Source organism: Ceratosolen solmsi, unplaced genomic scaffold (assembly GCF_000503995.2).
Source record: "Ceratosolen solmsi marchali unplaced genomic scaffold, CerSol_1.0 scaffold41, whole genome shotgun sequence".
NCBI lineage: Eukaryota > Metazoa > Arthropoda > Insecta > Hymenoptera > Agaonidae > Ceratosolen > Ceratosolen solmsi.
The window spans coordinates 6,374,927-6,401,921 of record NW_011948424.1 but is presented as its reverse complement, the minus strand read 5'-3'; the positions used below and the strand labels follow the sequence as shown (position 1 = coordinate 6,401,921).

The following is a 26,995-nucleotide window of genomic DNA, read 5'->3' as shown; positions in this document are numbered from 1 at the left end:
CAACCATATATATTTCTATTTTTATTTTAAGGAAAAGCAGCTTTCAAACATTTTCCGATGTACTATTTAAAAGTCGAGATTTTAACCACTCGTAAAATTCCACTTCCAGTTTCAAAAAATCCATCAAGTGTTTTTTCGTTAGCGGCTTTAATATTGTTGAATTATTAAAAAAGTTTTTCTTCTTTGGTCCTGAAAACAAAAAAAAACATGAAAATTAATAATAATTATCAATCATAATGCGATGATAAATCATAAAATTATTTCTAAGTATGATAAGATTGAATTGTAAACATATAATTAAAAGTTGACAATTTTTAAAAAATATTTATTTTATATTTATCGATAAAGTTGCATTAGTTACGTTATTATAAATAACGATAATATTTTATCTTATCTAAATGGACATGGGATAATAAAAAATAAATATTCTACAAAGATAATTTGTAAATGTTAAAAAAAATTTGAACTCATTGTACTTGTTTATATAAAAAAGATATCGAGTAAACAGAATATACTATTCTATCAAAAAATAATTATTGAAAATGATTTTTCTTATGATTTTTTATGTTAATTAAGTTATTATTGTTTCAAATTTATATAACAATAATTACGAAAACATTTTATTTATAAGTTAGTATAATAACTAATTTAAACATATTAATTTTATAAATATAGCATTTTAATGGTAATTATTTAGGAAGACTTATCGATTGCCATTATTATTATTATCACGATTAACACACTCTCTCTCTCTCTCTCTCTCTCTCTGTGCGCGCGCGCGCGCGCGCGTGTGTGTGTGTATGCATGCATGCACGTATAGATAAACGACAATGACTTACGAATTTTTTCGTACATAAGTGAAGCACCTTCAAAGAAATATGGGAAATTAACTTCTAAACTCTTCACTGTTTGGTTCATGTGATCCAAAATTCCCACGATAGGATACCATTTGAGTACATTAGCTTTGGCTTGCTGCAACGCCCAGGCATTATTTCGTTCCCTTCAGGACATATTTCAAGCGTATTAATGGCAAATTTCATTATCATTGTTTTATATAAAAGTATTATAATAATAAAAATATGCAAGATGACATAGTGAGATACAATATTGAGAAGTAATAAAGAAACAAATGTTTCGAATAAAATATATTCATAACCAATATTTATTTATCCTGCGGACTTATCGATTTGTATATATTACGTAATAGAGTCAACGTTACTCGAATATAAAAGATTTTCCACCAAAATTCCCGAATGATTATTCTAGCTGATAAATGACGCAATACTTAATAGGCATAAAATTTTCGATACTTCATGGAATTTAATGTCATAGAAACGTAGTGAAATCATAAATTACTTGAAAATATGCTTACTATATAATGTTTTTTAATATGCACATAAATTCTAAAGTTTTGTTTTTCATGAATAATACAATGAAATATTATAATGAAAACCGCCTTCAATTAATATTAAATTGATTTATTAAAGCAAATATATGCGCACTTCTTCAAGAGATTATAAACAAGATTTTTGTTCAGAATATGATACATATTTTTATTGTCTTACCATATAAAATTAAAAAAAAAAAATTATTTATCCATTTAAATCAATATCCTATAAAGACATTACTTTTGATCAAATGATAAACTTGGCTAATATTGTAAAAAAAAAATTTTATTTACACCTATACGTTATCATCACGTATAATTTTCTAAGATATATGATTTAATAAAAACAAAATTTAAGAGAGATTTTAAAAATCTTTTAAATTATGGCGTATTAATCAAAGAGTAGATAAATTTTGTCTAATATTAAATTTGATATTTATAATACTACTACTACTGCTACTACTACTGCTACTACTAGTACTAATAGTAATTATAATAAACGTATTTTGGAAATGTTATAAATAATATTTCTAATAATATTGTACAATTCAACCAGGCTTTTAAGTATTATATGTTTAATTGTGAATGACAACGATGTTAAATGGTAATATAATTCTATAATAAATCGAAATTTGTGTAAATATATTTTCAAAAGTTGGTTATAAAATTTATGCACAAAAATAATTTTAAGTGGCTCTATAATAATTTCGTTATATTGCATTGCGTTCTAAATAATTTATTTAAGAAAAACTTTTGATTCTCTGTAAATGTAATCGATGCAAATGCTCCATACAAAAAAAATATTGCTCTATAACTTTTTGATACGCAATTTACTTTAAAACATTAGCAGCTTGTTTGCGTTATCAAATATGTTGAATATAAGATGTATCGTACCGTGTATATATACCTTGATAAAACTTATTTTATTACTAGCAAATATAAGTATTAAGATAACAATGTGCGCCATCTCATGATTTTATTATCATTTCTATGTGTTTATGTTTATCAAAATGTATTTAGCAATTTAGCTATAAAGAAGATATTTCATATGATAAACTTAAAGAACGTGATTTCAACATATTTCTAAAATGATTATACCATGAATAGTAGTATAATAAAATAATTATCTATAATTTTTATCTATTGTAAATATGTTTTATAACAAAAGTATTAAGCACAAAGGTTTATCATAAATTACTATAATAAAGTGTGCCATTAATGTATAAAATTTAAATGCATATATATAGTTGATAAAACCATACGATAAATAATTTGACATTCTAGTTTGGAAACCTAAATTTCATTTTAAGCTCGAGTTATGTAACTCAATTTAATCGCGTCGATGATTAAATTCTACGTAGTTACGGTATCGAGCTCTTTTGTATCATAAAATTTGTTTGCCCAACAACTAAGCTTTGCATCAACTATGTAAATTCACAAGACATTTTAAGCGAAAACGTAACTTTTATTAAAAGAAAAAAGAAGTAAGAAAAAAAAAAAACTAATTTATAAGTCGTTTACGATGACCAATGAATGAAAGAACTTTAAATTCTAAAGGCACTTACGAGCAGCGGGAATCGTGTCCGCAGAAATGACATATCGAGCCTCTATAAATTGTAACTGAATCGCCTCTCTTAAACCTACGAAGAAAAGAAAAATAATTCCAGTTTTAATCTAAGTAGTTGAACATTTGCTTCGTCTGTATATTTAATTTCGTGAGCTGCGTTAGAATTTCTTATGTATTGAAATGAATGGGTATTGTAAATTCAAAATCTCTTCTTTCCAAGATTATCTCCTATTGAATATCTACATGTACATCACATTTTTATGATAATATACGTTTAAAAATAACTATTTTGATGTTTTGTTGTTTGAAGGAGAAAAGGGGCTATTGAACATTATAGATATTTTAATAATGGGGATAATAAATTTGTGTGAAGAATATATCTAAATCACCTTTAATTCAAATAAATTCAAATAATTTTTTATCCATTTAAAGTGATCAATTCGAAGTGTCTCAGCACTTGATAAATTTCAATAGAAAAATATATATTTTTGTTTATGCATCGGCCCATACATTTTACTATTAAAATTTGCTTTTCTTTTTTTTTTTTTATTATCATGTAGGAATTGTTGAAGGGATTTTCTTTGCTAAAAGTATTGTTATTCGATCTTAATAATTCAATGATTTATTGCACATTCGATTAATCGATTACGATTATTTGTCTTTTACATTTTTCTTAACTAATCTTCTTGTAATCTTATAAAACTAATCCAGGCGTAGAAATTTAAAATAACAATTTGTTATTCATTAGGCTAATTGAATGTCCAGTTCATTGTATTTCAGCAGCTTAGTTTGTAATTGTTTTTTAATTTTTCAATTTACTTATGCGCTTTTTTATTTTGTTATTTATTTTCAGTGACCTACATTTTTGTAATATTTTTCAATAGACGTTGTTTTATATTTTCCCAGAGCTACCGAGAGTATTACATTTTTACGACCATTACATTATACGAAAAATCATTAATATTTTGATAGTAAATAGATAAAATAAGAATATAATTTTATTGTATAATCATTTTTATGTGCACATTCGATACGATTTTTGTAATCAATCATTGTAAATTTTCGAATTTCGTATTTTCCGGACGTAGTGAATTTTAGTTGAATTTTCTTATTAAAAAATTATCTATAAACAGTATGATTCTACGTAAAAATTCCTTATTTAACGTTTCGTCGTTTAAAGGTTTATTTATTAATGCTTAATAATAAATGTTTATTGGCAATATAATTTTGTTTGTCAGTCTATTTTATGGAAAATGATCTGCGTGCATTAGAATTCAAACTGTTGGTTCTCAAGACATTCCTTTTCTATTTCCTCCGACCTAAGAATCAAACGATGTATTTCGTAATAAAATACATTTGATTAAATACACGAATTATCATTATAGAAGAATTTTCCTCTTATTTGAACTTTGTATCAACAACATAATTGTATATACATAGTTTTATTTTGTGATTTGGTTAATATCATCTTAATTAGAAGGGTTAATTATTATTTTGTTTTTAAGAAAAGTACAAACTATTTAACTTTGAATAGATAATTGCCCGCCTATAAAGGTAAGGAAGTAGTTACAAAAGTACTTGAAAAGTACTTGAAGAAGAAGTAATTGTTGATTTAATGAATTGAAAATTAAAATGCTGACATGTGAGTATTGCTTAGATGATGTAAGTCTAACTTGTTTATTTTACTTAATGAAAGGTTTTGAAAAGTTTATTGCTGTAAAGCGAAAAAGATTAAATAAAATTATATTCGTAAATACTATAATAATTAAGTTAATTATACTTTTGCTTATTACATTGTTAAATTTTGCATAAATCATAGATTATAAAGTAATTCTACAAAAATAATCAAATGTATATTACGTGATATTCAAATTGTTCAATCAATTGCATTTTTTTTACGAAATGACATATAATATTACATAGCACCGGAGATTTAAAGATTTTATCTACCAAAAGAACACATCTTCGTGTTTTTGTTAATTTCCATTGAGAAGAAATTTGGAATGTCGATATGTAAAACAAAAAAAATAAAAAAAAAACAAAAAACAAAAAAAAACAAAAAAAAAAGGAGAAAAAATGAGGAGAAGAGCAATTGAAATTGATTAAGAATTAAAGTATGAAAAGAATTACAACTACAATTAATTAAAAATGCATTACATAAATTGTAAAAAGATTTGTCATAGAAAACAATTTAACAATTAATTTGACTATTATATAAATTATAATTTTACAATTCTTTTCGAAAGACGATTATTCATCGTTGCGGTATTGTTGCGTAATAATTTTATCGATGATATGGCATATGTCCGGCAATAGCGTGAATACCAGCAATTATTCTCGTACAGTGGTATGTCATACAACCGGCTGATCGTAAGTAAAGTAATATCTAATAACATTAAAAGGAAGTGAAACTTGTAAATTTATTTAATTGAACAATAATGATATACCTGTCCAAGGTCTTGGGGTCCAGCGGATCTCTAACCAAGGAAACGTACGTTGGCGATTGTCGGCCGAACGCCGAAAAGTTTAAGAATCGGACGTCACCGTCGAACGATAGAGGAATCGCCTCCTGCCTTATAATACTTGTTATCTCCTCGACTAAGAGCTCCTGGGAAAAATACGAATCAGTCCTGAATGAGCGTTTAATACTTGTTATAAATAATAGACCTGGTATCTGTCGCCGCACATCGGTCAATCGCGCACTTTGACCATTTTTACAGTCTCGTTAAAAGTGGCCAAAAAATATACGTCGTCCCAATGAGTAACCAGTTGGACCAACCAGTTACAGCGTGACGCAATTACAACTCATAGTACAACGCCGGGAAATGCTTGTACGTACGCTCATTATGCTGGGCTCGGGACACGCGAGGCGGTTGCGATATTCTCGCGCTCGGACAATTCGCGCGTAACGTTGTTCCGGGCGGGATCGAGGAACCGAAATGGAAAAGGATAACGAATGGGCCGTCGTGCGTGCACAGCGGTGCGTGACTCTGCTATCATTGTACACTTATGACGATGTCGCGAGAATTCGATTGTGCCATCGGGAACTTTAGCGCACGGAGTAGAAACGCAGCCGTTAAGTTGCCGTCGATATAAGAAAGCCTCGTACACTCCCTGTTAAAATGTGAAATTCTTTTCCCGATTTGGCTACTTGATGATTTGAAATTGCTTATCCATTTTTGTTCCAAAACATATACATTACACACTACACACAATGTAATTCCGTGCATTGTGTTTGTTTGTTTGTTTGTTCGCGTGTGTCAATGTCAATACTCTTACTTAATATTAATTTGACAGAATCGTATTTAAGAATGTAAAAATAGCCTTAAAATAGATATAAATCGGCATAATCGAATCATCAATATAATTGATGGTCACACTTCAAAAGTAAAAAGAAAAAAAGTCTTAAATTTTTTTCAACGATGATTTCAGCTTAATATTAGTGTAATTATCAACAGATTCATATTGAATTTAATTGATGCAGCAAAGTGTTTAAGACTACCTTTAATGCATAAAATCTTGAATGATAGAGTATTCGGGAATGCAATGTAATGTAGAATTTATAAATGTTTGTGTATAATAATAACATTTGTTATTACTAATTGGCTTCTTACATAATACAAAAATTATTCATAGTTTCTTTTCATTTTTAACTTGGTAATATAATGCCAATAACGTTAATAAACAATTCCTTTCTTTCTTCCTTTCTCGGACTTTCTCGTTATTATAAAAATTTATACTACAATTAATACACTGGTATATTGGCTACCATACAAAACACCTGCAAGAAAGTCGTTAGCTGTGCTAATTATTAAATAAAAATCTTATGCGTCACGAGAATACGAGCATGTGATTAATGCGTTAACAAGCTTCTTCGAAGCTCAGCCTCACATTTACTCTTCCCACACGACTAACTGGGCAGCAGATTAAAAAATAAGTCGAATAAATCCAACGCTACATTACTTCTAGCCTCAAAACATCCCGCGTAATTATAAATTAATTTTAACGGAGAGAGAGAGAGAGAGAGAGAGAGAGAGAGAGAGAGAGAGAGAGAGAGAGAGAGAGAGAGAGAGATAAAACAAGAAATTATAAAGCCATGCTATTTGGAATGGCGTTGTAGCTCCCGAGGAAGAATTATGTTGCGAGCTCCTCGTCAAAGTACAAGCAGTTGCGCGCTCGATAATTATTCGCAAGAGGTTGCGCAAATCGAGCGATCGAACGCTCCGCATGAAAGGCATTGTCGATCTAAGCCGCTTAGGCAACAAGTTGGCGAATCCACAGACTCACGAATGAGAGAAAAGTGTAAGGCGGCGAGAGAAGAGCCGCGACCTCTGAAAGTTCAAGACGCGCTCGCGCCGACTGAAAGTTTGAGATTTCATCGGCGGAACAAAGAGCTTTGTGCTGAGGTACTCTTGAGCTTATGTAATGTTCGGCGAAACTCTCCCGTGGCGCCTTTCATATCCATACCTTTTCACACTCCACTCCTTATCCAATATTTTTATTCTCATATTTCATTCTCATTATCATTTTGCTCGTCCGCGTACAAGTGTCCTTTACTTCCTATCTCGTACCTTCGAAGCTATTCGTTGAAGGGAGCATTTTATTTATTCTGCCCGATCGCCGAGTTTTGCCTGAATGTAGGATTAATAATCAGTGAGAATCTCAACAATTTTATGGCTCAATCGCAACATTTTATGGCTCAATAGGTACTAATTAACTCGAGCTGATTATTTTTATAATGATTACATAAGTAAGTGCATTTTTCTAAATTAACATTCAATGGACAAACCAAAAAAGTATTACTCGAATGTACATACGGTGCACAAATACACGCTTTAATTGTAAAATTTTTTGTGAAGAAAGTTCCCTCGCATATTCGCAAATTTTCCTTTATCATTCATAACGAATAATTATAGTATTAATTAGATGAATGATGTATAAAAATGGTCTCGATTGATTGTTTGATGACACGTGATATTATGCTCATTTTCATCATCGAAATCGACAATTCAAATGATTCATAAAACTCAATAATAGACTTATTAAAAGTTATTGCATATTTTCTCGCTCATAAAAAAAAAAATAACTCTTTGCGTTTTTAATAGATGCAATCGAAAGTTATTTAATTGATAGTTTCATGTGCAATTTCCGTAGTGACGTTTGTTCGCCAAAAATGGAGAAGAAATGTTTCTTCGTTTAATCAACCAATCGTATGCAGAATTATAATTCGCGCGTCCAAGAAAAATTATAAACAATTATATTATATAGCAATGAAAATACTACAAGTCGCGCATTTCAACATGCCATTATTTATGTAAATATTGTGCCTACTTATGCACCGTCGAGCATTTACGAATTAATTAAATATTCTCTCGCGTGACATTTGCATTTAACCGAATATATTACAATTCTATTTTTGTTTTCTTCATTCCATCTAATGATGATAAATTATCAATTTTTGAATTAAAGATTTAAAAATTATTCTTTCCAATGCGTTAATCGTCTTATTTCCATCGTAATATAATTATAACTTTTATTATAATTAACTAGTAATATTAAATAGATGATAAACATTAGTGTGATTTCATGAATAATTAAATTACATTTCAGATTCACATTTGTTTCTGATGCTTAACATGTAAATATGTATCAACAGTCAACCTGTTAACTGTCTTTACCTTTGAGCTAAAAAGTTTTATAATTACCGTTACGTATGGAATATTTATTTGTAAATAAATACCGTCATCGACTAGTCGATCCATTAAATTTTAAAATTTTCAATAAATGTCTTTTACGATATTTAATATATAAATAATAATGAAAATACGACGTATAAAAATTGCAATATAACTAATTACTCAGACAAACTAACTTCCCAGCCGAATGTAATAATTAATTCGATAAGCTTATTATTGAAATTATAGAAAGTTTGTGGAAAAATTGTATTAATTCCTCTGAATTTTCACACTTGAGATTCATTATCTAAAAATTATATTTTTTCCTCGTTACTTATTGTATCAATTAGTGACGAAAAGTTTAAACGACCTCGCCACTATTTCTCCTCTCGTTCTTCAAGAGAGAATAATAATACATGATAATCATTAGACCAACAAGGACTCGTGTGAAACATTTTGCAATTACCCGTTGGAGATAATGCGCTCGTGCGTCTTTAAAGTTTTTATCTCAACGCGCACGGCAGCATTAAAGAAAGTTGTAGTATAAAATGTTAATGTAGCACGGCACGATTAACGTTAAATAGAATAATAATTAATTGGCGATTACCGAGGCGAACGAACGTCAATTTATTATGACATTTCCAATACTTTGTATCTCTAATTCACTCTGCCACATATACGAGTACGAACATCAACTTTAGGGCGACATTATATTTTAATAATTTTTCCTAATAGCTGTAATGAGACTATATTTATAAAATTTATGTCCATTAATATTACAATTTTAATGAGTTGACGTTAATTAATTTCATTTTAATTAATAAATCGATGAAATTTGATAAAATGTATTGTACGGTGGAGTATGTCCTCTATAATAAAAATACGCCTATATCGTTAAAAAGCTTGTGGGCTCAAATTTTCAATATCTTTCAATTCGGAATAATTTACAATTTATTATGACGATCGCGTTCTTACTAATTACCATTATATTGAAAAGTATTGTCACCGACTAGTTTTCACTTTAAATATTTTATTACTGCCTACTACAGTGCGCTGCTGTATTTATTTGTAAGAATGTAAAATAAATCTTGCTATTCGTGAATTAATTTTTCCCGACTATTATTTACGTGTATATCTTATTTAAATTATATTACACAATGTACTCCAATAAAAAATTATTCGTTTCAAATTGTTCAATTAATTTGCTTTTACATATTATATTATTGCTTAACAACTTTTTCGATTTATCAATTTAAATATCCCTTCTTCCCGTGAATAATATTTATTAAATTAAAAGTTCTAATTCAAATATTTACATTGGCCATGTGGCCGTAAAATGTTGTAATTAAAGAGCCTATTAATTGCCCGTTCCCGGTGAAAGTTATGGAAACAAAATGAATGAGACTTACAAAGTTCTGCATAAGTAAAACGTAATTCATTCGGCAATAAAGTGCAATTGTAAATCATAGGGTATCGTGAGAAATAAGCGAAACTCTTCTCGACATACTAGGCTTATGTCAGCGTCAGGCTTATCTGCTTAAAGCCAAGTACTTGGTACTTAATCGATCATTATCACGATAAGCGTAACTTTTAAGTCGCTGCTTAAAGGCCATTAAATAACTACAAGTCCCAAAGACTCGTGTGCACCGCTACACGTAATAGCTCATCTCGCCTCGGATATTAATTCGTTTTTATTACTGACCGAGGCCATTCAATTTTTCATCAACGCTATTTCATCGGACTATGACCCAGTGTCCGCTGACATTTATGCCTCGAAAATTAATATCTTTAGCTGCACCGCTAATACACGGCATTTTCCATCTCTGCTCGTTTCGCAATTTTCACTTACTCCGAGCGATTGAAAAGTAGCATGTGCCATGCTCGATTAAATTTGTCGGCTTGTAAGAATTGCAATTGTCCAATCTCGGTACATAAAATATCGGCTCCGACGGCCTAAAAGGAGTTTGCCCGGCAAAATGAGCGACCCGCGACTTTGGAGTTCGGATGGGAATAGCTGGTCTAGGTGTCGCAAGGTGGCTTAGAGGCTCCTCGACGTTTAGCATACCTGCTGGAGGCTACTGAGCGTCCCCTCATCGCCGGGTGGTAGTCTTATATGCTTGAAGGCGTTGTAGCCCTGGAGGTGCTGGAGCAGCAATACGAGGAGCTCCGAGCCGGAGCCCGGCACCCGCGTCACCATCATCACGTGCTCGTTCGTCTCGGGTATCAGCGCCCGATTCCCCAGCTCAGCGAGCGACCGTGTGACGTAGCGCTGCGTCTTAATGAAAAAGTCGTGAGTTTTGGTGTTTGAGGTGAAAGAGCACAAAATCTAATTACTCGAGCCACTCAAGCTCTTTTCTCGCTTCATGTGGCACTGTCCCTATTAAACGGTGTACGGATGACGACGCTGATTTCCAGCATCACAAGCACGCGCGCACGTTTCCATTAGAATTCATTTGGAACTCCGTTTTTTAGTGCGACAATTAACTTTGTCTTTTTCAACAAAACATTGCCTCTTTACTTTATCCTCTCTATCGTAGCATAAAATTACCTATAGCTACATTTCATTTGAAAAGTACTAAAAAGAAATAAATAGATAAGAAAAAAACTAAAAAAATTTGGTTAAATATAAATAATACATTGGATCAACTTGTCAATTGATTTATTGAAAATGTATGATTTATTATTTGCCCTATAGCCGTCGTGATGTAATGCACTATTTGCTCGTCTTTATTGAAATGATTTATGTTTGGACAACTTATTGCCTGTTTACTAGTTTAAGTTTTTGTTCCTTAAATGAGATAGTACTTTTTATGTTGAATGTATGCTCAAGCAATTTATTTCTTTGCATAACCGAACATTAAAAATACGGTAAAATTAAATTGTTTGAAACTGCCTGCCTTTCCAAGGATTGCGCCACGTGCGCATTATACAAAAAAATCATTACAGAATATTTTGATTGGTATAAGATTACATTATTATAAACATTAAATGAAATTATTTATACATATTATAAGAAATATTATAAAGTCTACGAGACTGCCATTCTTATCATTTGTATTAATTTTCTACAAGTATTATATATGTAATTTGTTGTTTAATAAATGAAAAAGCGAATTTGCCAGTTGTATTAGTACGCGTGATTTAATCTCGTTGCATTTTAATTGTGCCATTTTAGTCGATTAAAAGGACAGTGATCAAGAATTTTGGAAAGTGTAGTAATACGAAATATTTAAACTACTCACTAGAAATAAATTATAAATAGAAATTTATATATATATATATATATATATTAATTAAAAGTTAGAGCAACATTTACAATAAAAATTGCACATTCATGCATATTAAATAAATAAACCATTTCGTTAAATCCCTGTTTATATTAAAGATATTTCCATAGAATTTGTTTAATTTGTTTTATCTTACAATGAAATTATAATATGTGACATGACAAATATATTTCAACAATTTGAGACAAAACTTATTAAATTTTGACAGTCCTTATTACTTCTAAACGTTCGTATTAAAAGTCTCGGAAAATATTACGAGACTCTATTTTCTTACAATTTTACTAATTTCTATTGTAATTTTAACAAGAGAGCTCTCAAGTGTTTTAACTAATTATTATTCGTTATCGCTATCAGCCTAAAATTCTAGTCCCTATATTTCTATAATTATTAATTAAAAAATAAAAATAAAAATAAAAAATAAACTTCATAGTAGCACAAAAGTATATTTGCCATTTATTTAATAATACAACGAAGCACAAGACTGTATAGCGCAATTACATAATTATTATCACAAAATCAATATCCGCTATTAAGTATCATTATTTAATCGTTATTTTTTAATAGTTAAATCCAAATCTATAAGCGATTATCCTCTCTTCTCAAATAATCGATTTCCATCCTTTTAACACGGAGAAATTATGAAATATAAATATAAAATAATATGAAGTACATTGACAAAAATTGAAGAAAAAGAAAAAAAAAATTGAAAACATATAGTGCATATAGTTGTTTCTTCCCAAATCGTTGCATAACTTGCAGAAGTGACATTATTTTTTTCTGAGCGAATACTTTAAGCTCCATGTATTTCATTGGGAATTCAATTTAATTAAAATGGCACAAAATATATAATGAGCAATTTCATAATGTAATATGCAATTTTCAGTCTCGGCATAAAAAGTAGGTGCCACGCGATCCTATTAGTTGGGAAATTACAACCTTCTCGGGTCAAAACAAGATTTTCATCTCAGCTTATCGACTTTTCATGCAGCAGCGTATGTTCTCAGCATTACCGATTCTAAAAAATATCACAACAAGTAGGTAGCGGGCATTTTTTTGCAGTCAAGTGCTCCTCGCATCAATACTTTCTAATTGGCATTAAAAAAAGTTCACTTAGGATTTTCTAATCAAGTGGAAGATTATTATATTTCATCAATTATTTTAATGTTTTTCGATCTTCCATTATTTATTTTGGCGCCTCGATTAGCTAACAAGAATAAGATAAAGGTAGACTTTAATGAATGGCACGTTCAATCGTATCTTTGTCACTAAATTAGCTTAAGTTCATCGGATATTGGCGTTGGCTAACTTCGGACGATCAAACCCTATGAAAATGTAAACGAAAATGTAAAAAATTTTTACCAAATACAGACGAGTTGACTATAACCTTGGCAATCATCTGCTCATCTGCCCCATAAACATTTACTCATCCATGCTTTTTCATCCCCCATCAATGTACTATTAATTTGCTCGATAATATAATTTTAAGCGAACGTCGTCCGTTTCCCGTCAACGCGTTATCCCCCATAACGACCCATACCAATATACATTCTCTTGCATTAAATCTTCAAAGTCTGATTACTATTTAAGCCCAATTTTATTACAAAACTTTCATCTCAACGAACCTGTCCGATTAATAACTAACCGATACCCAATTTAAAACTAAAAAACATTCGCGTCAACAATTTATCATACTTGCACGAGTACGCCTAATGCCACACTTCGCCCCCGCCTAAATATATCCTCGGCCCGTGTTAACTGCACATTTCAGCGATTCGCTCTACAATCGCGTTAACGGCAAAACAAACGCTTTATTAGCCAGTCGGTCTATATTTAAAATTGCTACTTCGACTTCTCTCTCACCCCTCCCATCTCCCCCGGCCACCTCATCGCCCACTGTCTCGCGTTTCTTGCTTCACTGCGCCGCCTCGAACTGCCCTCTCGCAGCCTCCCGCCGCTGTCTCTTACTTAACTTTTCAGTAACGCGAAATAAAAAGCGAAGCTCCGCCGAGTGGTTACGCACGCGTGATACGGATAACGCGCGTACGGCGAAGCAAGAGCTCGATCGGATCTCGTCGGCGTGCAATTGCGGAAAAGTGCTTTCACCGCTGCGTCTCGCGGCCCGAATTTACCGCGCGCCACTTCGTCTTTGCCGCGCAACACACGCACCCACGGGCTATGCGCGTCTACCAAGCGTTCGCAAGCCGAGTCCGTCACCTTACGTAAATCTAGCGTTAATTTTTTCTTTTCTTTCTTTTTTTTTTCTTTTAATGAAATCGTCTCGTTAATGTCGCTGCACTTCTGCCATTTGTCGTCGCTTGATTTTCCAAGCGGGAAATTAAGTGACAGAGAAAATGAAGTGGTGGAAGGGCTAGGGTGGATCGAAGAATGTCGAATTCTTCTTCCTTAGTATAGCAGAGAGAGAGAGAGAGAGAGAGAGAGAGAGAGAGAGAGAGAGAGAGAGATATCAGCTTTTCAACTATTAAGGAGATGAAACTGTCATATAATTGCGTACGTTATTACTGAAATACGCGGCAGTTTTACGTCAACCTTACGGAATTTATGGCTCTAAGTTTTTAGTTGTGAGATAATTCGCGTTGGAACCGTCCATAAGAATGTCGATCGATGTATCTATTATGGCGAGTTTTACTTTTTATGCTTCGCTTTTCATAATAACTACAATTGATTAAGGATTGAAGTTTGAATGGGCGATGGTTCGATGTCAGTCATTTATGGGAAATAAACAAAACAGACACAAAAAGAAAAAGAAAAAAAAATCATTGATATAATTATTTGCTATGAAATAGTATTATGGAAAGGAGAAAACTATGTACGATTTAATTTTCATTACTATTGCATTCCTCCCGAGGTATTATTTTAATATTCGAGGCTTATTGCATCAATCCCGTATGTACTTGAGCGCGCTCGTTACCATTACCATTCAAATTTCATTTAAAATTAAATTTTGTTCTACGCTACATTACCGAACGATGGTATTATTAATTAAATTATAAAGCACAATAGATTTATAATGCTGAGTAAGACTTGTTGTAATAAAAAATTTTATTGATAGCGAAAATGAAGAGTTACTTTTGAATTTTTTCAAAACAAATAATTTGAATAATTCGCTTTAATAACGCGCAAATACAAAGCAATGAGGCTTCGATTCTAAATAAATCAGCCAACCGTTTAATCAACATAATAACGGACGAGATACTTTAACGTAAAAATTTCATTGCTCGTTGTTTCTAACTAATTAAGTTGACGTCGTTACTGCTGCTCATTACAGCCAATAACGTCGATAATCCAATGAGCATTGATATACGCAATACCAAAATGTTCAAGAGGTAGTACCGTTCATCCCTGACTCTTAGTTAACTCGTCCAAACTTAGAAAGACTTGGCAATCGCTTTGTCGCACACTCGCAAGGCAAAAGCGCTGCATTCGCCGCTATAAATGCCCGTCCACGGCTAGCGATAGACACCCCGTGTACCTGTTTTTCCGTTTTCCTGGTGCTCGCTTTAGCAGACCCGGACTCGTACGAGTCCTCGGTTCGGTAGGCCCCGTAGACCTCGGCCTCCTCATTAGCGGCGATCTCCGCCTCGTCCTCCACGAGGACGAGCCGCGTCGCGAGGACGAGGAAAGCCATGGTCAAGGCCAGGCAACCAAACAAGGATACGCCTCGGTATTTGCGCATACTGCTCGGCTATGCTCCCCGCTGTCCGTCTTAACGACGAGAGGCGCTCTCCATGCTGCCCCGGCGAGTAGTCCGGAGTTCCGCGGGAGCACCTCGGGCAGCTTCAGCGCGCTCGAGTCCAACGAACCGACTGAGCCGCGAGTTGGAGCGAGTGTCAGTGGGTCAGTCGCTTGCTGCGCGGGCCAGAATCCGAGGGCCCAGTCCGGGTAAAAGTCGAATAGCAGCCTCCGCTTCTCCTTCTCTCTCTCTCTCTCTCTCTCTCTCTCTCTCTCTCTCTCTCCACCCGTTCCCCACCAGGCGTCGGCCTTTTCCATTGCGAGACGATGCGCGAGGAGATGGATGCACCCTTTCACGCCTCTTTCCTCTTTCCTCGTAGCGGTGATCGTCGAGGCCTCGTTACGTGTCCGGGAGGACCCGGTGTCGGGAGCACGTGCAGACACTCGATTTTGAGGGACAACGACGGACTTGGAATAACGAGAAGCGCGAGAGTGCCGTTGGGCGAACCGAGACTCTTGCCTCGGGAACGCAGGAGGCATTGGAGTCTAAAGGTTGTGCTTGGCTAAGATGGGAGGAAGCGCACTGAGAACCTCTGCTCGTTCCATGTAAATACGTAAATTAAGGAACTATTGGCCCAGTGGAACATTGCTCAGCCAAACTGCTTCCAAGCGTACATTATTTATTAATTAACAGAGCGAATCTCAGCAGTCGCTGTTCCCTTGCCCCCTTGCCAGCACTTTCGAATCGTTGAACAAGGATACCGATGGCTTATTCTAACTACTTTCTTAATCTATCTCGGAAGTCGCTTTAGTTTCTCTCTTCCGCGGTTGAGCATTGGATATTCCTTCGATTATCCCGGAGTATCAAAACTATTGAGCGTGGCGATGCCGAAGTGGGAATATTTGTAGGAGCGAGTCTGTTGTGGGTTGGGAGGGGGTGGTGTGTGTGTGTGTGGGGGGGGGGGGGAAGGTATATAATTTTAAGCAGTAGGATTGATAAGCGATTATTGTCTAATAACAAGAAGATGATCATACCAAATATCAAAATATTCTTCGCTTCATTATTGTTCTGTAATCAAGTATTACGAGTGGGACGATTAATTATCAATTATCTTTAAATAAATTGTCAAACGTATAAATAAACGAAACTATTAAAAGTTAAATTTAAGTAAGTGTTTAGCATAATTATAAATTGTTCCTATCGAATTTTTTGCTTTACGTAGAAGGTTATTAAGACAATCTAAATAATAGATATTATTTGGTAGAGATTCGTTAGGGACGTTTTTTTTCTGCTTTTATTCTGATTCGCGAAATTTGCACCCAATCGTTTTTGCAGTGATTTAAGATTTTTCTCCACAAATATACGGAAGGAAATTAATTATTTAAATTTCATAGGAATTTTCAAATTGTATATCACAATAAAATATTCAAAAAGAAAGGTTGTTGAACGCAAATTCATCTCCATGTTTTATACACTTTTATGTAATTTATATAATTGTAAATGGCATGTAATGAAATTACATATACATATGATTAATTTTTTCATTGATTGTCTACGAAAAAGATTAGAATATAATTTATAACAGTTGATTAAGCTTAACTTTTTATAATTATCATAAAACGAGAAATAATATTCGTATGATAAGGATAAAGAAGGATTAGCTGATTGAATTAATTCAAAGGAAATAGCGTTTATTCCATAAAGAAAATTTTGAGTTTTAAACGTAAATAAACTAGCCGTTTTTAATCTGTTTGTAGACAAATTGATGTGCGAGTTTTGTTTTTCATTTCATTAGACAATTGATTGCCTGATGCCACTTATTTGTAATTTATTTTGCATTTTACAAAAAGAATACGAACGATGTAGGTTTTTATATTATTTTATCGTTGATGAATAAACATTATTTATCATTTTCATAATTCAGCTAAGTAACACAGCGAATTAGTCGAAAATTTGTTTCATTAATTGAATTGTATGTTTGAATTCACCATGTTACTCGTTTATTATAATATTTATTATTTAATAAGACATTAATACTAAGCATTCAATCATTAACTTAAAGCTGAAAAACTTAATGGATATAAATTCGAATGGCTAAAGTATCCATTGGATTCATAAGACTTGTATTTTAACGATAAATCAACCTTCAATACGCGCACAATCGTTGCATTTCCAATAATATTATTAATTTCTGCGCACATCGATGAATTATAAAATAATTCTCGTAAGTAGCGTATATAATGGTAAAAATTTGTATCGCATATAATTTTTTTTCAAATACATCATAAAAACATTATGTATTTAGACATATTTATCGAATTATTAATAAATTTCGTACTTTGGGATTATTCATAAGTGCTTGGTTCTGTTTAATAAAATTGATTTTCCCTTTGATTGTACAATTCTCATCCATTAAAATTTATGTTTTAATAATTGACAGTCTCACACGTACATGCGACGACGCAAAAGAGCAGAAGTACTATTAGTAGATGAGAAATGCGTCGAATTTGAGAGGGAGTGTCGTGAAAGTAGCACTCGGCTTACGATTATACATAAAGTTGTATTCTTGCTGTGTGACTCGGTGTGTCTTAAAAATGACAACTATTTCGCAAGAAAAAGGAGACCCTCCTTTAAAACACTCATTATGCAAATGATAAAAGGGAGCTTTAGCGCAGCAACTAAGAAGAAAGTGAACTTTCGGTTTAACGCTTTAATTAAGCCCCGCTTACCTTAATACAATGGATCGACTATTATTGAAATCTATTGTATTTAATTTATGGTGACGTTATAATACCAATTTGAGTTATTTATGAAAAGTATTAAATTAACGAATGCAATGTTATATATATATGTTTTTTTTTTTTTTTTTTTTTTTTTTTTATAAACAATAGAACCAAGTATAAAGAACTTGAATAAATAAAAGCGCGTTATTTCAATAAATAGTTGAATTTTTAGCGAATAAGATTGCGCAGATTGTTAAACTTATGAATTATGAATGAAAAGGTAAGGAGAGAGAGGCTGAATATTGATTGCATCGTAGATATTATTTAAAGAAAAGCAACGCTTAATTGAAATACACAGACGCGCTCACAGATAAATAGAAGAGATAATGATTATATATTGTTTATAGTAGAAGCGATGAATGGTTAAAAGTTTTGGAGGAACAGAGGCGATAAGAACATTTTCATCGATATAGTAGTCCAGTGAAATTCTAATCGAAGGGACGAGAATGAAAAGAATCGTTACGTAAAAGAAGAGAAAACTGATGACAAGAAACGCAAACCCCATCTATGAATTAACTTTACGATTAATCAATAGATTATATTATCACATTTTACAATAAAAATACTATCAGTAATCGATATTCAAGTTGTACTCGTCAGGGTCTACGTACACATTCGCATTCGCTCTATTCATTCATTAAATATCGTATATCATTTAATAATGCGAAAGTTCGATACAAAGTTATTTATAATATATGTGCCGCGCCGGTAAAGTTTTAAACAGACTTAACCTTCATTTAATGCATTTATTAAATTGAAAAATGAAAATCCATTCTTACATTCTTCAAATGGTTCTTATAATGTAGTTCACTTGTATTTTTGTATATTTTCTAATAAGGGCTTTTACACAGGCCTTGGAGTTAAATAATTAATGGGCAATTTGCTTAATTATACAAGCTTCGTGGAGTTTAATATTTTGAAATCGATGCTTAACTGTACACGTATGATTTGGAAATCAATCGATACTTGGAGTATGAATTTTGTTATCTTATTCTCAATACTGATTATAGGGTCTCTCTCTCTCTCTCTCTCTCTCACTCTCTCTCTCTCTCTCTCTCTCTCTCTCCACTCCTCTCCACTTCTCTCTAATTCATACGATGTTCATTTTATTGTATGAGTCGTCCGATATTTTGTAATAAGCTTGAAAATTCATATGTTTTATCATCATCGATAGTATCATTTACTACATTCGATTATGACAATTAAGATTGCCGGTAATAAATCATCGATTAATGAAAAAATGAAAAATGACGCGTATACTTTGATTTTAAAGAGATGCCGAGGAGCATTCCTCGGCAAATATGCCGAATAGTTATAAACAAATTTATGGATCGAAATGGCGACGAGGCGCGCAATAAAACCGACTTGTTGGATAAAAAATGCTCGTGTGACCGACTTAAATGTTTAAAAGGTAGCCTGCCTGCCTGCCTACCTGCCTGCCCGATTCGACGATTAAACCGTAAACGATTCCGTTGATCGGTCTCGCTCTTAGTAAGGGATACACGACCTCGCGGTGCTTCGATTATCGGCACGCATACGAGGACTGCGATAGCGAAGTGACGAGCGCCAACCATTCTAACGCTTAACCAGCGCACGAGCAATTAGACAAATAAACAATCCACGATCAGCGAAAAATAAAAAAAAATTGAAATAAAAAAAAAGGATATGTATAAATGAACGAGGCAATGGGACGAGGGAAAGGCGGGCGGATTTGGTCCATCGCCCCACCCCATCGTCTCGCGGCCGACCTAGCCAACCGCTCGGGATCGACTCCCGGGATAAAGAAGGGAGGCTGCAAAACAAGGTCATCGTGGTATCTGTCCCTTTCAGACTAATCCTCGCCGTTCCATTGTTTTTCGAATGGCGATAGTTCTTGGCGCGTCCACTAACCAACCGAGCGCCGACTTTACGGTGATGACACTGGCTTTGCCTCCTCTGCCTACGTCGTAAGTCCACGTGGTATCGGTCGGCCACCGTCTATGCCGTCAACGTCGCCGCCACCTCCACTGCCGCCGCCGCCGCTGCCGCCGCCGCTGCCACCGCTATTCCCGTAAAATGCGAAAGCCGTGAAAGCTTCGGGATTCTTCCACGGGGAGGAGAGCAACGCCGGGCTCCCGAATTGCCTACATTAACGTTGCACTGCGCACCCATACAGCCACGGGAGGCTTGTGTGCACTGCAGTTTTTTTATTTGTAAACAGTAACGACTGAGCGAGGAAGCGAGACAAAGCTAAGAGGAGAGGTTGCGAGGCTTCGATTTTGCTTAACGTGTAATTGGGGTTGTTGAAGAGAGGGACATCCAGATAGCGAGAGAGAGAGAGAGAGAGAGAGAGGGAGCGTGTGAGAAGGGGTTGAAGGAGGGCGAGTGCGATAGGGTGGAAACGAGGGGCGACACAGATACAGAGTACGTTAGTGTGCGCGCGCTCGCGCGCGCGAGCGAGTCTGGGAGAAAGAGAGAGTGAGCGAGCGTGTGAGCGAGTGAGAGCGAAGTACGGCTGTGCTGCGAAGTAGCGGCCAACGGCACGGAATACTGCAAACTAACTGCTAATCGTGAGCTGCGAGACAACTGAAAACATGGACGCGTACGAGGAGCGGAAGCAGCAATGGGAAGATCTGGAAGTGAGCCGCGAAGAAATGGAGACCCTGACGAAGTGTATGAAGGAGGAGCAGTTCCGTAAGCTCCTCATAGAGTATGCCGAGGAAGTGAACGACCCGGAGAATCGGAAGTTATACGAGGCGGAGATAACGCAGTTGGAACGAGAACGAGGTATCGAGGTGACGTTCGTCAATCCTGAGCCGGGTTACGTCATTAAGACGAGCGTCGACGGCAGGACCAAGTGCTTCATCAACGTCAGCATGAACGGCTACGTGGGTAAGCCGACGAATGAACCGAGCAGGGGAGTCGAGGGCAACGGCGGTTACAACTGGTCGATCCCCTATGTGCTCGCACCTCCGCGCGACGACCTCGATAAACGTAAGACCCGCTGCCGGGTCTTCGACGTCGTCTTCCACCCGGAGTCCATGCGTTTGGCCAAGGCCAATCATAATTTCCGCGATATGGTCAACGACACGGCCATGGACGGCATCGAGAATAACTTTAAGGTAATGCCGAGCAACCCTTTCCCTTTAACCGCTACGTTGTCATTTTCTCCAAACTGCTTTGCCACTCTCCTCCTTCCCCCTCCTTCGGTCACCGATGCTCCTTAACAACGTTAAGTTCGTCGAACTTTAGTCTCGTCGCCTCGGCTTTGCTCATTTTATTGTCGTCCTGCGTCTGCAATGTTGCAGCGATGTTTGCAAACAACGCCGCAATGTCGATGTGTCCCGTCTTTGTTTAATGCCCAGTTACGCCAAGATCGCTTTCTTTTCAATCCTATATACAACTTGTCGTGACGACGACGATGACGATGACGACGACGACGACGACGACGACGACGACGACGACGACGACGACGACGACGACGACGACGACGACGACGACGACGACGACGACGACGACGACGACGACGACGACGACGACGACGACGACGACGACGACGACGACGACGACGACGACGACGACGACGACGACGACGACGACGACGACGACGACGACGACGACGACGACGACGACGACGACGACGACGACGACGACGACGACGACGACGACGACGACGACGACGACGACGACGACGACGACGACGACGACGACGACGACGACGACGACGACGACGACGACGACGACGACGACGACGACGACGACGACGACGACGACGACGACGACGACGACGACGACGACGACGACGACGACGACGACGACGACGACGACGACGACGACGACGACGACGACGACGACGACGACGACGACGACGACGACGACGACGACGACGACGACGACGACGACGACGACGACGACGACGACGACGACGACGACGACGACGACGACGACGACGACGACGACGACGACGACGACGACGACGACAACGATGACAACAATAACGATAACAATAGCAACAACAATCACGATAATAATATTTGCTTATTGACAACTTTCATTCATATTGGATTATTCTCCAGTGTTCCACTTTCATTCGGCGTTTCATTTTATATTAAAATATTAATTTAATTATTTACTAATATGCTGAGTACTATATTACTTACAATCTAACCAATAAACCAAACATTCCTGCAATAATACAAAGCCATTAATCCAAGCGCTATGTGGATGATGATGGCTATTATAAACAATCGTAATCATAATATTCTTCGAATTATGTCTTTACCCTTATTGCTACAGCAATAATCTGAAGAAAAAAAAAAAGAAAATAATAAATCAAAACATTAATAACTTATATACATTAACCTTCCTTCCCACTACAGTGTGCTCTGTTTGTATTTATACTTATTTATCAATCACTGGGCAATTATATCATTATATATTATTCGTAAGCTCTTTCTTTTTAGTTTATCTTGTCAAGCAACGTTTAGTACATTATTATTAATATTATCTATCGGTTTGATAAAAATGACAATGACATTCTTATCACTGTTTAACAGCACCTATTACCATTATATCTCAATGCTTTTCATAATAACTGCAGCAAACAAATAAATAATAGACTATCAAAGACTATCAAAGCTCTCGCTTCTTAAATAAAAGATTTAACCGAAAATAAATTGGCATTCAAAACATTTATTTATAATTCTTTAATTCAGCGATGGATTTATAGATGCAACCTTCTAATATGATGCTGTTGTAGTTTGTTAAATAATATCACTCGTTACTATTGACATTTTATATAAGAAATAGCAATAGTATTATTAAATTTCTGTGATATAATTCATCGATAAATTTTTAACTTTTTTTTATTTCTCAATGTATTATTTTTGCATTTTGAAAGTTTGTATATTTGTATGTGTTGACAGGTTAAATTGGATCGTAAAAATCTAAAATTCCCAAAAATGAATTTTAAAGGCATGGCACATCCTACAGTTATTAGAAGACCTTGCGATAAGCCAGTGAAACAATCGGAAACGGACCCTGAAATCTATCAAAAATTGATGTCAAGTTACGACGAAAGTAGAGAAAGATGGTTGAAATCTACAGAGGAGAGATGCCCAAGACCTACTCCAACCACTAAATACTACAATTCACAAGCTAATGAGACTGAAGATAAAAATTCAGAGTATACGAAACCAAAATTTGTTGTAAAATACCAAACGAGTTTTGACATGGATGAATTTAGGGAATCTAAAGATGCTAAGATGCACTCTGCAATTCCCAAAAATCTAGTTATCATCATCAACTTGCCACTGTTAAAATCTGCCGATTGTGCGACATTGGATGTTCAAGCGCGTCACCTAACATTAAAAAGTGAAAAGCCTGCCAAATATTGGTTGGAATTACCACTATCGTACACGGTTGATTCCAATAATGGTAGCGCAAAATTTGATCCAAAATTGAGAAGGTTAACCGTTACTTTGCCTGTGATTCGTGACATGTCTTTCTTACTCGATACAAAGGAGGACAGCGGTGTGGAAAGTGATCATGGAAGTCCTCTGCCCGAATCACAAGTCATAAATAATCACTTGGCGCAAGAAGGGGACTTGAGTGATGGTTGCAAGCCAAAAAATGGTTCGTTGATTTGTGTTTTAAATGAAAATGATAAAGTGCAAAGTGATTGTGCAGATACCGCTTTACGGACTAGTGAAGATACAAAAACGGCGGTGCCATTTATGAATCCTAACGTAAAATATTCCCTTCCGCCGTTCACTTGTAACTTATACGATAATCTCTTTGCCATCACAATACATGTGAAAAATGTAGATACAGAATCTATACATTACAAGATTTTACAAGAGAGCTCTGGTCTTCATATAATACTTACATCTATCGGAGCTGGATTCTTTCCTATTTATTATTCGTTATGCATGAAAATACGGAAGGACGCAGTTGTGTCGGATACTTTGACTGTAGAGCCTTGGGACAATAATGTCGTTTTATCGATTCAGATTAACGAGCCAGAAGTGTTTTCACGCTATTTTGTTGGAACGGATGAGGAATTTATGGAAATTAAGGATCTTTCTGTAGCAGTATCCATTCAAAATAAATTGCAAGCATTAATGGTAAATACTTAGAAATTACTTTCACGTTCCAGATCTTAACGATCAGTCAATCAATCTCTTAAAAATACTCGTTAAATTTATAAAACCATTAATTTCATATAATAATGACGAAAGACGATGTTTAATATACTTTTAATTATTAAAATACAGGAGGATCCAGAAATAGAAACGGATAAAAACGTCGAGGTTATTAGAAATGAAAATGAAGTTATTGTTAATGTTTGCTCGGAGAGTGTGGACTCGGACGATGACGATGAACATGAAAGCAAATTAAATTCCGAAACAGATGAACAGAAAAGAACACAATCGAGATCAATATCCGAGAGCAGTGGAGACGAGTTTGCAAGCAGTATTGCTAGTAGTACAGGAAGTGCACGATACAAGAGTATTCTGAAAACTGGTCATAATCGTTTTTCACGATCCATTTCGGAATCGAGCATCGACGATAGTACCGCACCCTTACACTCAGCGACATTTAATGATTTTGTACAGGAACTTAATTCTGAGTCAGAAGGTTCGAGTTTAAAAAAAACGGTTCGCTTTAACGATGTGGTTTCGCGTCAATTATTCAGGTTAGTTTATACGCGAAGATTTTAATGACAATAGTGCCATAGCAATTCACCGTGCTTCATAACAATTTAATATTAAAGATTCTATCAATATATTTTTGCCAATTGTAGTTTTGGCAATTTTATGACATAGCTTTGCGATTGGAATCGGTCACGATCAGTCATTAGAATTCAGTAGATCAGTATGTAAATGCAGTTATTACGGTTGAAGTAATAAGTAATTCACTATAGATAAAGAAGTTTAATATACTTCTGCGCAACTTTCTTATAATTAATAATCACTAGCACTATTGAATTAATTATGTAAAAGGATAAATATTTACAATGAAAATTAAGTTTATAAGTGATAATTTATTTGATTGTAATTTGTGAATATAATCGTTGCAGGTCAAACTCGAGTATCTTTGGTCAACGTAAGAAGAATCAAAGAAAGCTGAAGAATAAAAAGCGTGCACAGGAGCGACGGTTAAGTGAAAGCGAGAATTCCGAAGGAGAAGAGCGGGAGAAATATAAAGCAGAGGTAAAAAATGAAACGGAACAGGATGTCTCTGATGCGGTACGACCAATACTTCATCAGTCGAATAAGCAGTCAGAAGCTCGAAAAACTGCCAATATTGAAATAGAACGTACGCCACGTAACGCCAATAAACGAAAACAGAAGCGCAATACGAAAAATGACAAGATTAACCCAACTAAAGGTGAAGAGACAGCTAAAATTGAAGATAATTCTAAAGGTGTTGAGCCTTGGAAAACGTTTGACGGCAAAAATTACCTTATGTTTGACCTTGAAGTATAAGATGAAAAATTATGTTATAACCATATGAGGTAAACAGTGATAGTAATAGCTCAGCATATAATATTCTTTATTTCTTTCTTTATTTTTTTTTTCTTCTTTTTTTTTTCTCCTTCTTTCTTTCTTTTACTGATTCAGTAATGAGTAGCTAAAAATATCGCTGCCTTTGTCAATGTGTGATTCGAGATAACGAGATAAGAAATCTTTAATTAAAAATTATGTAACGTTACATTATTGATATTAATTGAATAATGCGTAATTGAATCTTGGATGCGGGAATAGAATTGCTGGATCAATATCGAATATTCTACGTACATATATAATAACATAATCAGTTTATCAGATAAATTTTTACTTAGGTATATACATAGATTATCGTAATTCAATAATTCAAATGCTTATATACGCGATGCATGTAGTAAATCATGATAGAAATAAAATAAAGAAAAGCAAAAAATAGAGAGAGGCTTCGATAGAAATAATTATTAGATTTATACACGTTTCTTATGAAACGATGTCTTAGTAAGTTGCATTTCTTTTTCATGCTCAGTGAAATTTTAGCATGAGCTAAATAAATAAAACTAAAATAGCTTTTTTCATCATGACAGTCGAAATTGTACAAATAGTTTATACATTATGATTGTTAAGAATAATTTTTCATTTTGCGGTGAAGGACGTGGAAAATATTAGCCGTCTTTTACGCGAGAGCAGAAACATGTTCCTTCAAAGTTATTAAATTTGCACGCAATTTGCGTACACAGAATATGTGTGATAAAACGACAATGTCGACTAAATATGCGCGTCATTTGATATTAAGCGCCTTATTATTTACGATTTCGCCGTTTGTCCTAATACATCACATTAGGCAAACGCTGTCGCTCATATTATCGCGTGTCCATTAATAGCTTCGCCCATACGGCACATAGCGAACAAATTGATGGCAAAAATGTATTTTTAACTGCGGTGCTAGAAAAAAGGATTTTAACAAGCAAAACCTTATCTATCCCGATAGATGATGATTCTTCTACAAAATTTTCTTTACGTCTCTTAATATTTTTGGATAAAGGAGAAAATTTTTTATTCAACTCAATCTCATGATAAATAATAAGCGAATGAAAATGAATTATAATTGTAAATTG

General features: G+C 34.7%; 2 protein-coding genes across 2 annotated transcripts; one reads left to right on the top strand and one right to left on the bottom strand.

The window, feature by feature from the left end:
- Positions 1-22: 22 nt before the first annotated feature.
- LOC105362625 (heparan sulfate 2-O-sulfotransferase 1) lies at positions 23-15,728 on the bottom strand. The gene is made up of 6 exons (XM_011500100.1): positions 15,407-15,728; positions 10,695-10,904; positions 5,402-5,562; positions 2,953-3,027; positions 840-1,000; positions 23-189 (listed from the first exon to the last, which is right to left on the bottom strand). The coding sequence occupies exons 1-6, from the start codon at positions 15,608-15,610 to the stop codon at positions 44-46; spliced, it is 957 nt and encodes a 318-aa protein (XP_011498402.1). The 5' UTR covers positions 15,611-15,728; the 3' UTR covers positions 23-43.
- Positions 15,729-20,847: 5,119 nt separating this feature from the next.
- On the top strand, positions 20,848-25,931 carry Nop17l (PIH1 domain-containing protein Nop17-like). Its single transcript, XM_011500099.1, has 4 exons — positions 20,848-21,491; positions 23,295-24,494; positions 24,645-25,066; positions 25,451-25,931. The coding sequence occupies exons 1-4, from the start codon at positions 20,964-20,966 to the stop codon at positions 25,857-25,859; spliced, it is 2,559 nt and encodes an 852-aa protein (XP_011498401.1). The 5' UTR covers positions 20,848-20,963; the 3' UTR covers positions 25,860-25,931.
- Positions 25,932-26,995: the final 1,064 nt, after the last annotated feature.

Excerpts from the sequence above, each read along its gene's own strand:
- LOC105362625 (XM_011500100.1), bottom strand. The coding sequence starts at position 15,610 with ATGCGCAAATACCGAGGCGTATCCTTGTTTGGTTGCCTGGCCTTGACC. Across the intron at positions 10,905-15,406 it reads CCAGGAAAACGGAAAAACAG|ACGCAGCGCTACGTCACACG; the intron begins GTACACGGGGTG and ends TTTTTCATTAAG. Across the intron at positions 5,563-10,694 it reads CGCTCAGTAGCCTCCAGCAG|GAGCTCTTAGTCGAGGAGAT; the intron begins GTATGCTAAACG and ends TATTTTTCCCAG.
- Nop17l (XM_011500099.1), top strand. The coding sequence starts at position 20,964 with ATGGACGCGTACGAGGAGCGGAAGCAGCAATGGGAAGATCTGGAAGTG. Across the intron at positions 21,492-23,294 it reads GCATCGAGAATAACTTTAAG|GTTAAATTGGATCGTAAAAA; the intron begins GTAATGCCGAGC and ends ATGTGTTGACAG. Across the intron at positions 24,495-24,644 it reads ATAAATTGCAAGCATTAATG|GAGGATCCAGAAATAGAAAC; the intron begins GTAAATACTTAG and ends ATTAAAATACAG.